This window comes from Pseudorca crassidens, chromosome 12, assembly GCF_039906515.1.
Source record: "Pseudorca crassidens isolate mPseCra1 chromosome 12, mPseCra1.hap1, whole genome shotgun sequence".
In the NCBI taxonomy this organism is placed as follows: Eukaryota; Metazoa; Chordata; class Mammalia; order Artiodactyla; family Delphinidae; genus Pseudorca; species Pseudorca crassidens.
Window position 1 is genome coordinate 73,057,468 of NC_090307.1, and position 12,879 is coordinate 73,070,346.

Sequence of the window (12,879 nt, forward strand, 5' to 3'; positions counted from 1 at the left end):
TGCTGAGGCTCCCTAATGGTGGACCCCTAGGAGGATACCCACAGAGTCCGCCGACTGGCTCCTAGGGGTCCTTGGGCTGCAGTCCTGTCTCCATGAGCCCTGCTCACACGCCGGGTCCCATTCTCCCCGTGAAGCCTTATCACAGCTTGGACTCCCCAAGCCCGGCCACGGAGCCTGGGTTCCTTATTTTCTTGCTTGTGCTGGCAGCCTTAGGATGACCCCCCATTACTGAGTAACTGGCAAGTCTCTCTGCTTCATACAACCACGGAGCCCATATCTAGGGTCATCATTTCTTTTTTTTCTTTTTTTGCGGTATGCGGGCCTCTCACTGCTGTGGCCTCTCCCGCTGCGGAGCACAGGCTCCAGACGCGCAGGCTCAGCGGCCATGGCTCACGGGCCCAGCCGCTCCTCGGCATGTGGGATCTTCCCGGACCGGGGCATGAACCCGCATCCCCTGCATCGGCAGGCGGACTCTCAACCACTGCACCACCAGGGAAGCCCTAGGGTCATCATTTCTAATGATGATGAGGATGAGGATGAATATTTCTAGAGCCCACACTTTATCTGTTGTTCTCATCCCTTTCTGTCAATTAATCTTACGCTAATACTCAAAACAACCTAGATAGTGTTATTAACTTCATGTTACAGACGAGGTGACGGAGGCACAGAGAGGTTAAGTGACTTGCCCAAAGGCACACAGTAAGTGGGGGAGCCTGGAAAGAAACCTGGGTGATGTGGATCGAAAGCCCATCTCAGAGGGAGACGCAAGAGGGAAGAGATACGGGGATATATGTATATGTATAGCTGATTCACTTTGTTATAAAGCAGAAACTAACACACCATTGTAAAGCAATTATACTCCAATAAAGATGTTAAAAAAACAAAGCCCATCTCAGATGTACTGCCTCTAACCATTAGTCTACAAAGCCTCTCAATTAAGTAAAGTGACTTCCTGGCCCTGAACCTTGACCTTTGGTCACTGAGGGATGCCTTTGCTTCACTGTCCCTCTCAGGCTCTGCCCCTGTGTTAGGTGGAAATTTAAGTCTAGGTTGGAGTTAAGAGCAGCCTTTTGGGGTTATGCAGGCCTGGGGTCAAATCCCAGGTCTGCTTCTCCCTGGCTGTGTGACCTTCGGAGTTGGCTGCCCCTCTCTGTGCTTCTGAGGCCTTTAGTGGGGTTGAACGGGATAATGCATGGGAATACTTGCAGAGAGCAAGCTCTCCTTTACACAGATGGTTATTATGGGTTTCAGGCTTTGGACAGGGTCTGTCCTGAATATGGGGTCCAGCTGAACTCTACCTCTAGAGTTAACCCAGCTGCAGTGCCTGGGACCAAGTCTGGCCCGAGAGAGGGAGGGGAGGGGGCACTGTCCCCAGTACTGCGTTGGCCTCCTTGCCTCCACTGACCCATAACCCTGGATCCTGCCAGGGGCCTTCCTGGTGTAAACTGAGACCAGGCATGGACACCTCTTGCCCAAAACCTAGAACACAGCAGGTGCTCAATAAACAGCCACCGCCTTCACGGACAGCAGCTGCAGCAGCAGAGAAGGTTCAGCTATAGCATCAACAGCTGGTGGGCAGGGCGACCTGAGCTCCGGAGATGGACACGAACTTGAGTTCTGGTCCCACCACTTAAATGTGGTGGCACTTGGGACAATTTACTTCAACACCCTGGGCCTCAGTATCCCTCTCTGCACATGGAGGTCATGATCACCCATCACAGATGAGAGCTGATTCTATAAAGCAGTAGTGGACTCGGTGACAGTAGGGGCTGGAGAGCAGTGACTACTATTATTCTTGTTAAAATTGTTGCTGTGGCAACCGTTGTTTCCTTTTCTGTGATGTTTCTCTGCCCCTGATGGATACATCAGAGCGTGTAGGGCTCAGAAACAGATGTTCTAGCATCAAAATACAGGGTTCAAACCTCGGCTCTACCACTTCCTGTCTGTGTGGCCCTGGGAAGGTGATACGGCCTCGCTGAGCCTCGGTTTCCTCATCTGTTAAATAGGATGAATAACTGTGCCTTCCAAGGTCTTCGTTAGGATTCGACGAGATGATGATGAATAAAAAGCCCTAGCACCGGGTCTGGTGTTCAGTGAGCACTGATGGATAAAGCATAACAAGGCCTCTCTCTGTGACAGGGAGGAAGGAGTGGGTGCTGGTGGGAGGAAGGGGTGAGGAGGGGTGGGTGCTGCTGTCCCCACATCCAGGGAGTCAACCCCTGCCTTCCACCTGCCTCCTTGCTGGGTGCCCTCACCCACCCCAGCTCTGCCCTACACACCAATGTAGGAATAATTCGAGGTGATTTCTCAGCTGTGCATATTTTTTTAAGCACACAGGCTGAAGTAACTGAAAATTGCCCCATTTTATTTAATGTCTTCCTGGGGCCCCCCCAGGCCTCCCCCATACCAGCGGCCTTTAGCCGTGGGGAGGCTGCAGGAGGCCGGAACGGGCTGCAGGGGCAACAGGGGAGCAAGGTCGGAATTGGCTCCTGGAGATGGGAGGGGTGAGCCCCGGAGGCCAGCTGTGGCCTGACTGTCAGACGGGACAGTCCCTCCTATTCCCATGGCGGGGAGGGGGGCGGGGAGCGGGCGGCAGAGGAGACTCATGTGCGCAGCCACGGTGTCCCCCCTTGGGCTGGAGGAAGCCACTGAGGCTCAGGGCCGGCGGGTGGGATGGGGGCTTAGCCCTTGAGCCGAGGCTGCAGATCTCTGGGCAGGGCGACAGTCACCAATGCGTGGAAGAGAGCGGGTCAGGGGCACCATAGCATCACGGCTCGCCCGGATCTCTGCAGGAGCTCCCCAACCGGTCTCCCTGCTTCCCCCTTGGTCCCACCGTCTCTGCTCTGCGCCACAGCCAGAGCGCTCCTATTAAACCCAAAGACAGACCATGTCTCGCCTCGTTCAAACTCTCTGTGGCTCCCGCCCCCGGGAGAAGAGTCAGACTTTCCCAGAGTCTGTGGAGTCCTAAATGCCGACCGCACGCCCTCTCTGACCCCCTCCCCATCTCTTACTTAACCCTCCTTGCTGTGTCTCCATCACTCAGCCGCACTCCAGCCTGACCTTCAAGCCTGTTCTTCCTCCGTCTGGAATGTTCTCATGGGTCATTCAGGTCTGAGGTCAAATGTCACCTCCTCAGAGTTCTCTGACCGCGACCCCATCACTCTGCATCCTTGTATCCCGCTTCCTTGTCCTTAGCCCTTCCCACCTCCTGACATTATATTCAAATTTACCTGTTCATTTACGTTCTGTCTCTCCTAGAAGGTGAGCTCTGTGTGGGCGGGACTCTGCTTTGTTCACTGCTGTGACCTCAGGCCTTGAACAGGGCCTGGCACTTGTGGAATAAGTTAGTGAAAATAGAGACTGACGGAGAGATGGAGGGGGAATGATGGACAGGTGGATGGGAGAAAGGAAGGATGGATGGATGAATGGGCGAAAGGACTGATGCAAGGATGGATGGATGGGAGGGCTGGATGGGTAGATGGATGGACGGATGAGTGGATGGATGGATGGATGGAGGGAGGGAGGGATGGAGGGATGGACAGAGGGAGGGAGGGATGTAAGATGGATGGATGGAGGGATGGATGGATGGGAGGGCTGGATGGGTAGATGGATGGACGGATGAGTGGATGGATGGATGGATGGAGGGAGGGAGGGATGGAGGGATGGACAGAGGGAGGGAGGGATGTAAGATGGATGGATGGAGGGATGGATGGATGGGTTGATGGGAGGATAGAAGGAAGAATTGAAAGAATGGGTAGAAGGATGGGTGGGTAGAAGGAGGGATGGATAAATCAATGGACAGAAGAAAACACAGAAATATGGAAGGAAGACGAGAAGGATGGATGGATGGATGGATGGACGGACTGACAGATGGAGACACAGGCAGACAGACACAAAATCGGGGCAGGATGCGCATGTGGTTCTGCCTCAAATGGAAGCACAGCTCACAGCCCTCCCTTGGGGCTCTCAGAACCCTCAAGCCCCAGCCTCCTTCATCCTGCCCCTCCCCTGGGCCCAGCCCCCTCAAAAAGTGACACGGAGGAACATGGCAGGTGGGGGACCGGCCCCAGGCTTTATTGAGCAGATTCCGGGGAAGGGTGCCCAGGCAGGCCCTCACCCCGGCCCTGGAGCCGCCTCTTCTTGCCCTTGCTGCCCCCCAGGGTGGGCCTGGGCCACTGGGGCCTGGGCGCCCTTCAGCTGCTGAGGAAGCAGCCCCGCTTGTGCCACTTCTGGTCGCGGATACGGCGCACAGACTGCAGCTGGGGCTGGTTGGCGTCCCACTCGTTCCAGTGGCGGTACTCACCCCGCTCAAACACGTACTGGCGGCCGCGGTAGCCGGGGAACTCGTAGCCAACCCACCTGCAGGGAGACCAAGGTCGGGGTGAGGGTGGTACGTGTCCAATCTCTTGCCTCCGGCCAGACCGAGTCTTTTAAAACCAGCGTTTGATCATGCCCTCCACCTGCCTAAATCCCTCCCTGGCTCCCCAGTGCCCTCGGGATGAACTCAAACTCCTAATCCTGCCCACAAGATTCTTCACGTAGCATCTCTAGCCTCATCTCTCATTCCTTCTTTATACCCCACGCTCCAGCCTGTCTTATTCTATTCTCCCTGAACCTGCATGTCTCTGAGCCTTTACACATGCTGTTCCTTCTGCCTGGAATGCTTGTCCTTGCCCCAACCTTATTTCATCTCCTCTTTCATTAGTATCCTTTACATATCAATTCAGATATCTCCTCCTCCAGAAAGCCCTTCCTGACACCCCCAGGCTGAATCAAGTGCCTCATCAGGACCCTCAGAGGCCCTGTACATCCCCCATCACAATTCTGATCACAACGAATTGCGAATACTATTTCCTTGTCTGTCTCCCTATAAGACTGTGAAACTCTTGAGGGAGGAATTGTATAGTTCTTGTTGCCCCCATACCCTGACCATAGGTGATAACTTAGTAAAAAGTTGTTGAATACATTATTATCAGGTAGAGGTGGCACCTTTCAAGGCCCAACCCCAGATCACAAGCCTGCAAGTGAGATACAGTCACCTGGACAAAGGGATGGTGATCCTAAGATTGTATTAACAGAGATATCAAGCCTAGAAGGAGGGAGGTGATGAGCCTGCTCTCCTATGTACTACTCAAGCCACGCCTACCTACAGGCTGGGTTCCCTGGTAAGAAGGACAAAGATTGCAAAAAGGAAAAAAATATCTGAGTTCAAGGGCCTAGGGATGTTCAGAAAAGGAGTGAAGATTTTGCTGGAGACAGGTAAGGGGGACAGACTTCACTTGGTTAAAAAAAAAGATAAAACTGTCTATAAGTCAAGGCTTCCTGGATAACCAATGGTACAGGAATGCAAGCAATTGGACATTCGCCTCATGGGGGATCTTGAATGGGGCTTTGAGCACCGTTGGTATAGACGCACTGATTTGAGTGAAGGGCCTCCGGGCCTGAAGGAGCAGGAAACGTCAGCTGTGTAGGAAATTGTGAACAAAGATTCTGTGTGGAGCCAGAGGCATGCCAACTGGAGGACAGGGCAGGGGCAAGAGTGGGATCAGGTCCCTTACGTCCCGTTGATGGCCCGGACGCTCGCCACACGGTCCTGGAAGCCGTGAGCCCAGAGGCTGGGCACGTCATCGTCCACTATCTCCATCTTGCGGCCGCCGAAAGCCGGGTTCTCAAAGAGATGCAGCTTGTGATCCGGACCATCCTGGGGGCAAAGACCACGGGGTGAACCGGCTGCTCCCATGCCCAGAACAGGGGGCAGGGAGGCTCCAGGAAAGAATTAAGTCAAATAACGTCCACCCCCAGAGCTGGTCTCCTTAGGCATTTTAGAGCCAGAGAGCCGTGAAACCAAGAGGGGCCTTTCAGGTGTGGTTAAAAACTCCGTCATTTAGCAGATAGGGACAGCGAGGCACAGAGAGGGTGGCAGGAGGACAGAATTATTCACGCAGAATGCCAGCCAAGCCCTCGGCTGAGCTTGTGGAAGGAGCTTGCCTCACGAGCTCCAGGCACGTCCTGCTTCTAGGCGTTATACTCACAATTTGCAGAGGCCGGAGGGACAGGAGGCTGTCACCACGGTGGCTGTTGGACCATGCGTCCCAGCGAGGATAATCCCCCTTCTCCAGGACATACTGCTCCCCGCGGAAGGCCCTGCGCTCAAATGCCAGCCACCTGCAGGAGGAAAGAGGCCTGGGTCGCCTCTGCTGCCCTGCGGGAGGACCCAAGACTAGTGAGGGGGGTGCCCAAGAGCTGCTGACTTTTGACCCTGCACCTTCCCTCCAGCGCTACTACTGAGCCCCGGTCCTGGTACTGAGGGAGCTGCTGGAACATACTGGGAGTTGAGACTCTGAGTCAGAAAACCATCCTGGGGAAGAGTCTTGAGAATCTATTTTATGTGCAGCCTCTGTGTAGGCTGCTCAGAAATATTTTATTTTATTCTTATTTATTTAATTTAATTTTTTGGCTGCATTGGGTCTTCATTGCTGCACGCGGGCTTTTCTCTAGTTGCAGCGAGTGGGGGCTACTCTTCACTGCAGTATGTGGGCTTCTCATTGCGGTGGCTTCTCTTGTTGCAGAGCACGGGTTCTAGGAGCGCGGGCTCCATAGTTGTGGCTCGTGGGCTCTAGAGAGCAGGCTTGGTAGTTGTGGCTCACGGGCCCAGCTGCTCCGTGGCATGTGGGATCCTCCCGGACCGGGGCACGAACCCGCGTCCCCTGCATCGGCAGGCGGACCCTCAACCACTGCGCCACCAGGGAAGCCCTATATTGTAATTATTTATGTGCATCCTTCCATTCACTTTCACAAAAACTCTCTCTGAAGTATGTACCCTTATTATCCTATTTGACAGATGAGAAAATAGAGGCCAAGAGGGTGAAGCACCTTGCCCAGGATCACCCAAGTGGGTAGTACCAGAGCCTGGACTTTCCACCTGAAAAATTCAGGGTCCAGCTGGGACTCCTGCTTGCCATGTGGACATGCACAGGACACGTGACCACTTTGGCCTCAGTTTCTTCATCTGTCAAGAGGGATTCAGTGATATAAAAAGCACATTAGAATTTAGATATTATCATCATTATTAAAACTATTAAATCCCACTAGTAGGCACTGAGATAGGTGCTGGGTGTCTTCCTCTGTTCTCTCTCCGCAGTGCCCTGCTACTGACCTCAGAGATGGAGAGTTAGAAGGACTCCAAGAAAATCACAGTTCAATGCTCTTATCTTACAGGTGGGAAAACTGAGGCCAGAGTTGGGAAGGGAGTTGCCTAAGGCCCCACAGCAGATCTAGAGCTTGATCCTGGACCTCCCGACTTCCAGAGGGCTCAGGGCTGTGAGGAGGGGCTGGGGGTGCAGGTACTCACGGCCCCGACTCCACTTGGATGGAGCCCACCTTCTCCAGCAGGCTTTCTGTCAGGTTGGGGCACTCGGCCGAGAGCTCGCACCGCTTGCCCTGGAAGTTCTCCATTTCGTACACGATCACCTGGAAGGGCAGCCTCCTGAGCATCCCACCGGGGCAGGGTTCCCAGCCCCAGCCTGTGTCCTGCCAGGCCCTCTTTAGGGCCTTGGAGGGAGGTACTGCCATCCGCTCCCTCAGCTCTGCCTGGTACAGGCCTGAAGCCGGCACCGCCACAGGTCTGCCCTGCCCCCTGGTGGCCATGGAGGGGAACACCCCCAGGAACCCCCATTAATCCAGGGATTGCAATTCTGGTATCTGGCCGGAGGCAGTGCAAAATCAAGTAAAGCAAAATGACCAAAATAACCAGAGGGTTACTGTAGGGCAATGAAGCCGCTGTGGATAGGAGGGACTGTGGGCCCCCTTCTAAGCTTTTCAAGAGAAGCCAGAAGTCTGTAATTTCCTTAATGTGAAATTTCTCCATTTAAAAAGCCTCGTGCAGAACAAATAAAACTCCAGTTTGCAACAGTTGAACTTCACCTGTCCCTATACCCCAGAGGAAGTGGTTGCAAAGGCAGAGGAAGGTTTTGCCTCTTTCACCCGCCTAGAAGCACAAACTATCTTCGTAGCAGGTCCCTGGGGAACATTGGCTCTGGTCATTTTATACAAGGGTCAAGGGAGGCTCAGAAAACGTCCTGGGCTGCACAGCAAGTTAAGTGGAGGCATGGACTCAATAAGCCAGCGGGCTCTTTTCTCCCGAGCACTGGAGTGGTCAGGGGAAAGCCAAATGCCAAAAGGAGCCAGGAAGGGCCGGCAGTGATACCCTCTTCTCTGGTGGGCGGCTGCCTCTGGGCAGCTCTCCCCAGGGGGAAGCTGGGGGTCCACAGGGCAACGCTGATTCACCCACGAATCAGGCCCAGAGCCAGGCAGGCCTCTTTGCTGCTCTTCCCCTCCCGGTGTGCACCCTTCTGGTTAAAGCCCCCAGTTATCTCCTTAGTCAATTCATTCCCGGACCCCATCTCAAATCAAAGCCCCCGGGATAGCTTAGAAAGGACAGAGCCGGGACTTCCCTGGCGGTCCAGTGGTTAAGACTCCGCGCTTCCAATGCAGGGGGCGCGGGTTCGATCCCTGGTCAAGGAGCTAAGATCCCACATGCCACGCAGCACGGCCAAAAACTAAAAAAAAAAAAAAAAAAAAAATGACAGAGCCAACAAATCCCAGCTCTCAGGTTCCTCCGCTAGCTGGCCATGGTACTGGCACATGCATTGAGCTCTCACACTGAGAAGTGTGGGTACCATCCCCACTTTAAAGATGGGGCCGTTGAGGCCCAGAGATGGCCGGGGACTGGACCAAGGCCGGGCAGGAGAGTCAGTGCCGCGTCTCCCGAAACCCGCATTGAGACTGGCAGGGTGCGCGTGACCAGTTCCATTTTGCAGACAAGACACAGAAGAGGAACGATGGGGCAGAGCCATGAAGTGAATTTATCGCAGGGCGGGGACATGTCCTCGTGGTCCAAGCTGGCCAGAAGGGCTGCGGCTCCTTTCTGGAGAGAGGCTGCCTGGCCAGGAGGCTGACCCCGAGGACCAAGAGCGGCCCTGGGCCCAGAGCCCCCGGGACCCCCTCCCTGCCCGGTACCTTGTAGGCGCCCCCGAGGCCTCCGTGGCTCTTGCCGGCGGCAGCCTGTTCCGGCGCGCTGTGCTGCTCCGCCATTGCCCCAGGAACACCTGTGGCTTCAGTCAAAGGCAAAAGAGTCACCAGGTGCACCCGGGCAAAACCAGGTGTTGACGTGATTGGAGTCGAGGCTGAGCTATAGTACTTGGCTGCCTCTGAGATGTGGTCATTGCTCACAACCTACATGTGGTCACTCAGTCATTCAGCAAACATCCCCTTAGTATCTACTATGGACCACAGGGACCGGGACAGTCAGGGGGGGTCAGGATCCCCATTTTACAGAGGGTAATCCCGAGGCCCAGTGAGGTGGGGCTGGGACAGGGCTCCAAAGCGTGTGCCCTTCCCCCACACCCGGAGCTCTGTGCGGACACAGCACCTCCAGACCCTGCTCAGAGGGTGGGCGTTGCCTGGGTTTCCTCTACAGGAATCTCTCCCGCCTCTGCACCCCAAGCAGTATAGTTTTTTGTTCACTGACTCCTTCACTTGCCAAAGATTCCGTGAGAACCCAGTTGGTGCCTGGCCCTGTGCTGGGTGATGGAGAGGAAGAGACCACAGACTGGTGGGAGATGGACAGACAGGCAGACATCTAGAGAAAGCATGATGCCGGACCAGGTCCTGGGACACCGGCTCCAGTCCAGTTTCTCTGCATTCACTTATTCATTTCATATGCATTTATGGAGGACTTACTTTGTTCCAGCCACTTAAAGAGACACAGACACAAACAGACAGACAGACAGCTCCCCTGCATCCCTAGGGACTGTGCCACACACCCCTGGGCCTGCATTAGTCACGTGGAAGGATTCTCTTGATGCCGCACACACAGACACATAGGACTGTTTTCCTGCTTATCAGCACATGCACAGGTGCACACACACACACACACACACAAGCTCCCGTGGTCATTGTACACGGTCACTTCCCACCTGTTGCACAAACACAGCCCCTCTCTCTTTCTTGCACACACACATGCCCATTTCAGACATCCACAGTGGCCTCAGCTACACCCCACATTCCTGGAAGTAGATGGGCTGCGTGGCCCATATACTCAGGACACAGGCCCAGGGATGCGTAGCCTGCGGGCTGTCTGTCTGCCTGTGTCCAGCCTCAGCAGGAAACAGGGCCTGGTCCAGCTCATGGAGGTCCAGCTCACAGAGGATTCTCAGCAGATGTGGCAGGCCCCCAGTTTGCCCATTCCGCTTCCTCAGCGGTGCTCAGTCTTTGTAGGTCCCCTGCCCTAAGCTCACAGCCAAGGGCTCGACCCTGCGCACCCCCTCAGACACCAGCTGGCTTGGTCGCTGTCCTGGTTCCTCCCTCTCGGCTCCAGCCCTCACGTGGATCCCCGGTTGGTGCAGGGGGCCAGCTGTGCACGCCCCCCGGAGACCACCAAGGTCCGGGCCTGCCTCTCTCTCCCCGCATACCCAGAATGAACCTGTTGCAGTCGCCTTGAGAACAGAGGGGCCGATGCTGTCTGCAGACTCAGTCTGCTTCTGCAGGGACCGTCCTATTTATGGGCGTTTTCTGACAGCCCAGCACATCCTGGCTTGCTGAGGCAGCGCCCTGTCCACCTGATTCTGTGCGGGCCACTTCACCCCAATAGCAGGCCCAGGGAGGCCCCCATGCCTCTGTATCCTCAGCCGTGGCCTCTGATGACTTCCTGGGGGCAGACGGCCTGCATCAGCTTTGTGGGAAGCCCGGCAGCACCAGGCAGGGGGCATCGGGGTGTAAAGATCTCAGTGTCTTCAACTTCCTTCCTTTGGCTTCTCAGCTCCACCATCTTCCTATTGAGGTGCATGACGTCCTTGGAATGGCTCCAGGTCTTAAAGTGAGGGGTCCCAGAATCTCTCAATTTTCCCATGTGCCATGTGGCCTAAATTTTAAGTCAGATCACCCTGAACATACCCTCCAAGTTGCGTGTAAATCCACCCAAACATTTCCACGAGATGTGGTAACAGACCCAACAAAGATTCATTTGCGTTATACAGAAGATTCGTTATACAAAGATTCATTTTCGTTACGCATTTCATTATACATTGACAAATAACAGTGACCATTTATTGAAGACCTACTATGTGCACGGCACTGGGCCAGCTTCACGAGCAGTATGTTCAATCCTCACGCAGCCCTCTTTAGGGGAGGAATTATGATCTCCACTTTATAGAGGGGGAGACAGATCAGAGATGTGGAGTCACTCACCCAGGGTCACACAGCAGAGGAGAAGGGGTTGGCCTCCTCCAGGGCCCAGCTCTTAGCCTAAATAGAAATAAAGATGATCATGATAGTCCCTTTATTTATGACCAAAAAAAAGATCCACGCATTTTGTGTGTGTGCTTAACAAAGTATAATTTTGCCTGTGATAGCTACCAGAATTTCCCGGCTTTTCGAAAGTTTTCCTTAAGCTACTTTGCTTTAATGAAAGACCTGCATTAGTACCTGTTTTTTTTAACGGAAAGAAATCCAGAGAATTTCTGCTTTTACAAAAATAGGGTGAAAAGCAAAAATCACGTTCAGTGTTCATTTTATAACGAGCCATGACAGGTGAGCCCCAAGCAGCGAGTGGCGCCACCAAGTGCCTTCCGTGGGAACCACACTCAGTATCTCAGCATCAAGCGGCCAGAGCTTTGAACTGTGTCTGACAGCATCTGTGCTTTATCTCCATTTCTTCTGTGCATCTGTGAGCAAGATGTGTCCTCAGGTAACTGCTTCTTCAATTTATGCCATTGCAGCTTAGGAAAGGTTTCAGAGGAACGCTCTGCTTTCGGATAGTGGAGGGGAACCTGTATTTAATGATTGCTGAATGAATAAAATAATGAGGGCAAAGGGGTAAATTGTTAACCAAGACGGTTTTCTTTTGCTGTTTGTTTTTGGCTAACATTCTCAAGTCGGCACAAAACCCAACCTCCTTGCATCCCTGGAGGTGTGGGTGACAGCTGGGCTCTGGAAACAGGTGGACTTGTGTGACCTTGGGTGAGCAAATGAAGGTCAGAATCACAGCCTCTTCATCTGTAAATGGAGAAGCTTCTCTCTCCTCGAGCCACTGAGAGATCACAAAAGCAAGACACTCAGCACAGCGCTACCTTCTAGCTTTTAATCACTGAGGATCCTGCCTACTGTTGACAGTTCAAACCAAGAGGCTGCTTCCTTCTGGTGCCCATGGAAAGCAGAGCTGGTCTCAACCCCTTAACCTGGGATGCAGCCGCCAGCTGCTGGGGATATAAGGGGGAAGACAGAGGTGCGACAGCCTATCAGGCCTGACTCCCCAACGCCCATCAGTTCCTTTAGGATCCTGAAGACCTACTATATGCCCAGATTTCCTGGGCCGCATTTCTTTAACCTAGAGTTCTCAGTCCTGGCCCTATTGCCATCTGGGGCCGGATCATTCTGTGCGCTGGGGTGTGACGGCTGTCCTGCACAGTGTACAATGCTAAGCGGCATCCCTGGCCTCCACCCACTAGATGCCAGTAGCATCTCCCTTCCCTCCTTGTGATCACTAAAACAACATCTCCTGTCATTGCCAGATGTCGTGCGGGGGACACAATCCACCCAGCTGAGAGCCACCGCCTTTAACTTTTGCCCACTATTATCGCTGTCACCACCCCCATTCTGGAGAACCATGGCGGTTCAGAGATACCCCACAGCCAGGAGGAGGCAGAATGAGGACCCAAGCCCACGTCGAATGGAGATCCTGCTTTTCTCCATCGGCCCCCTTTCCCAGGACCCCTGCTGCGCCCTCCCTCCGTCTGGCCCCCAGCTCGCCGCAGCAGAGAGGCTGACTCAGCTGGGGACAGGCATGCATGCATGGGGGAGTCCATTCATTCACACACCGAC

The 12,879-nt window shown here is 54.2% G+C and overlaps 1 protein-coding gene across 2 annotated transcripts; it reads right to left on the reverse strand.

Moving 5' to 3' along the window:
- Positions 1 to 4,054: 4,054 nt before the first annotated feature.
- On the reverse strand, positions 4,055 to 12,742 carry CRYBB3 (crystallin beta B3). 2 transcript variants are annotated; one of them, XM_067700429.1, is made up of 5 exons: positions 9,019 to 12,742; positions 7,352 to 7,470; positions 6,033 to 6,165; positions 5,559 to 5,701; positions 4,055 to 4,359 (listed from the first exon to the last, which is right to left on the reverse strand). In XM_067700429.1, the coding sequence occupies exons 1-5, from the start codon at positions 9,091 to 9,093 to the stop codon at positions 4,194 to 4,196; spliced, it is 636 nt and encodes a 211-aa protein (XP_067556530.1). In that variant the 5' UTR covers positions 9,094 to 12,742; the 3' UTR covers positions 4,055 to 4,193. The 2 variants fall into 2 exon arrangements, with proteins under 2 accessions (XP_067556530.1, XP_067556529.1); XM_067700428.1 differs by lacking the exon at positions 9,019 to 12,742 and having other exon boundaries at positions 7,352 to 9,007.
- Positions 12,743 to 12,879: the final 137 nt, after the last annotated feature.

What these genes read in the sequence shown, in the direction of transcription:
- CRYBB3 (XM_067700428.1), bottom strand. Translation starts at nt 7,647, where the DNA reads ATGGCCACCAGGGGGCAGGGCAGACCTGTGGCGGTGCCGGCTTCAGGC. An exon ending in ATCCAAGTGGAGTCGGGGCC is followed by an intron (nt 6,166 to 7,351) that starts GTGAGTACCTGC and finishes TTCCTCCTGCAG; the next exon opens with GTGGCTGGCATTTGAGCGCA. An exon ending in CCCTCCGGCCTCTGCAAATT is followed by an intron (nt 5,702 to 6,032) that starts GTGAGTATAACG and finishes CTTTGCCCCCAG; the next exon opens with GATGGTCCGGATCACAAGCT.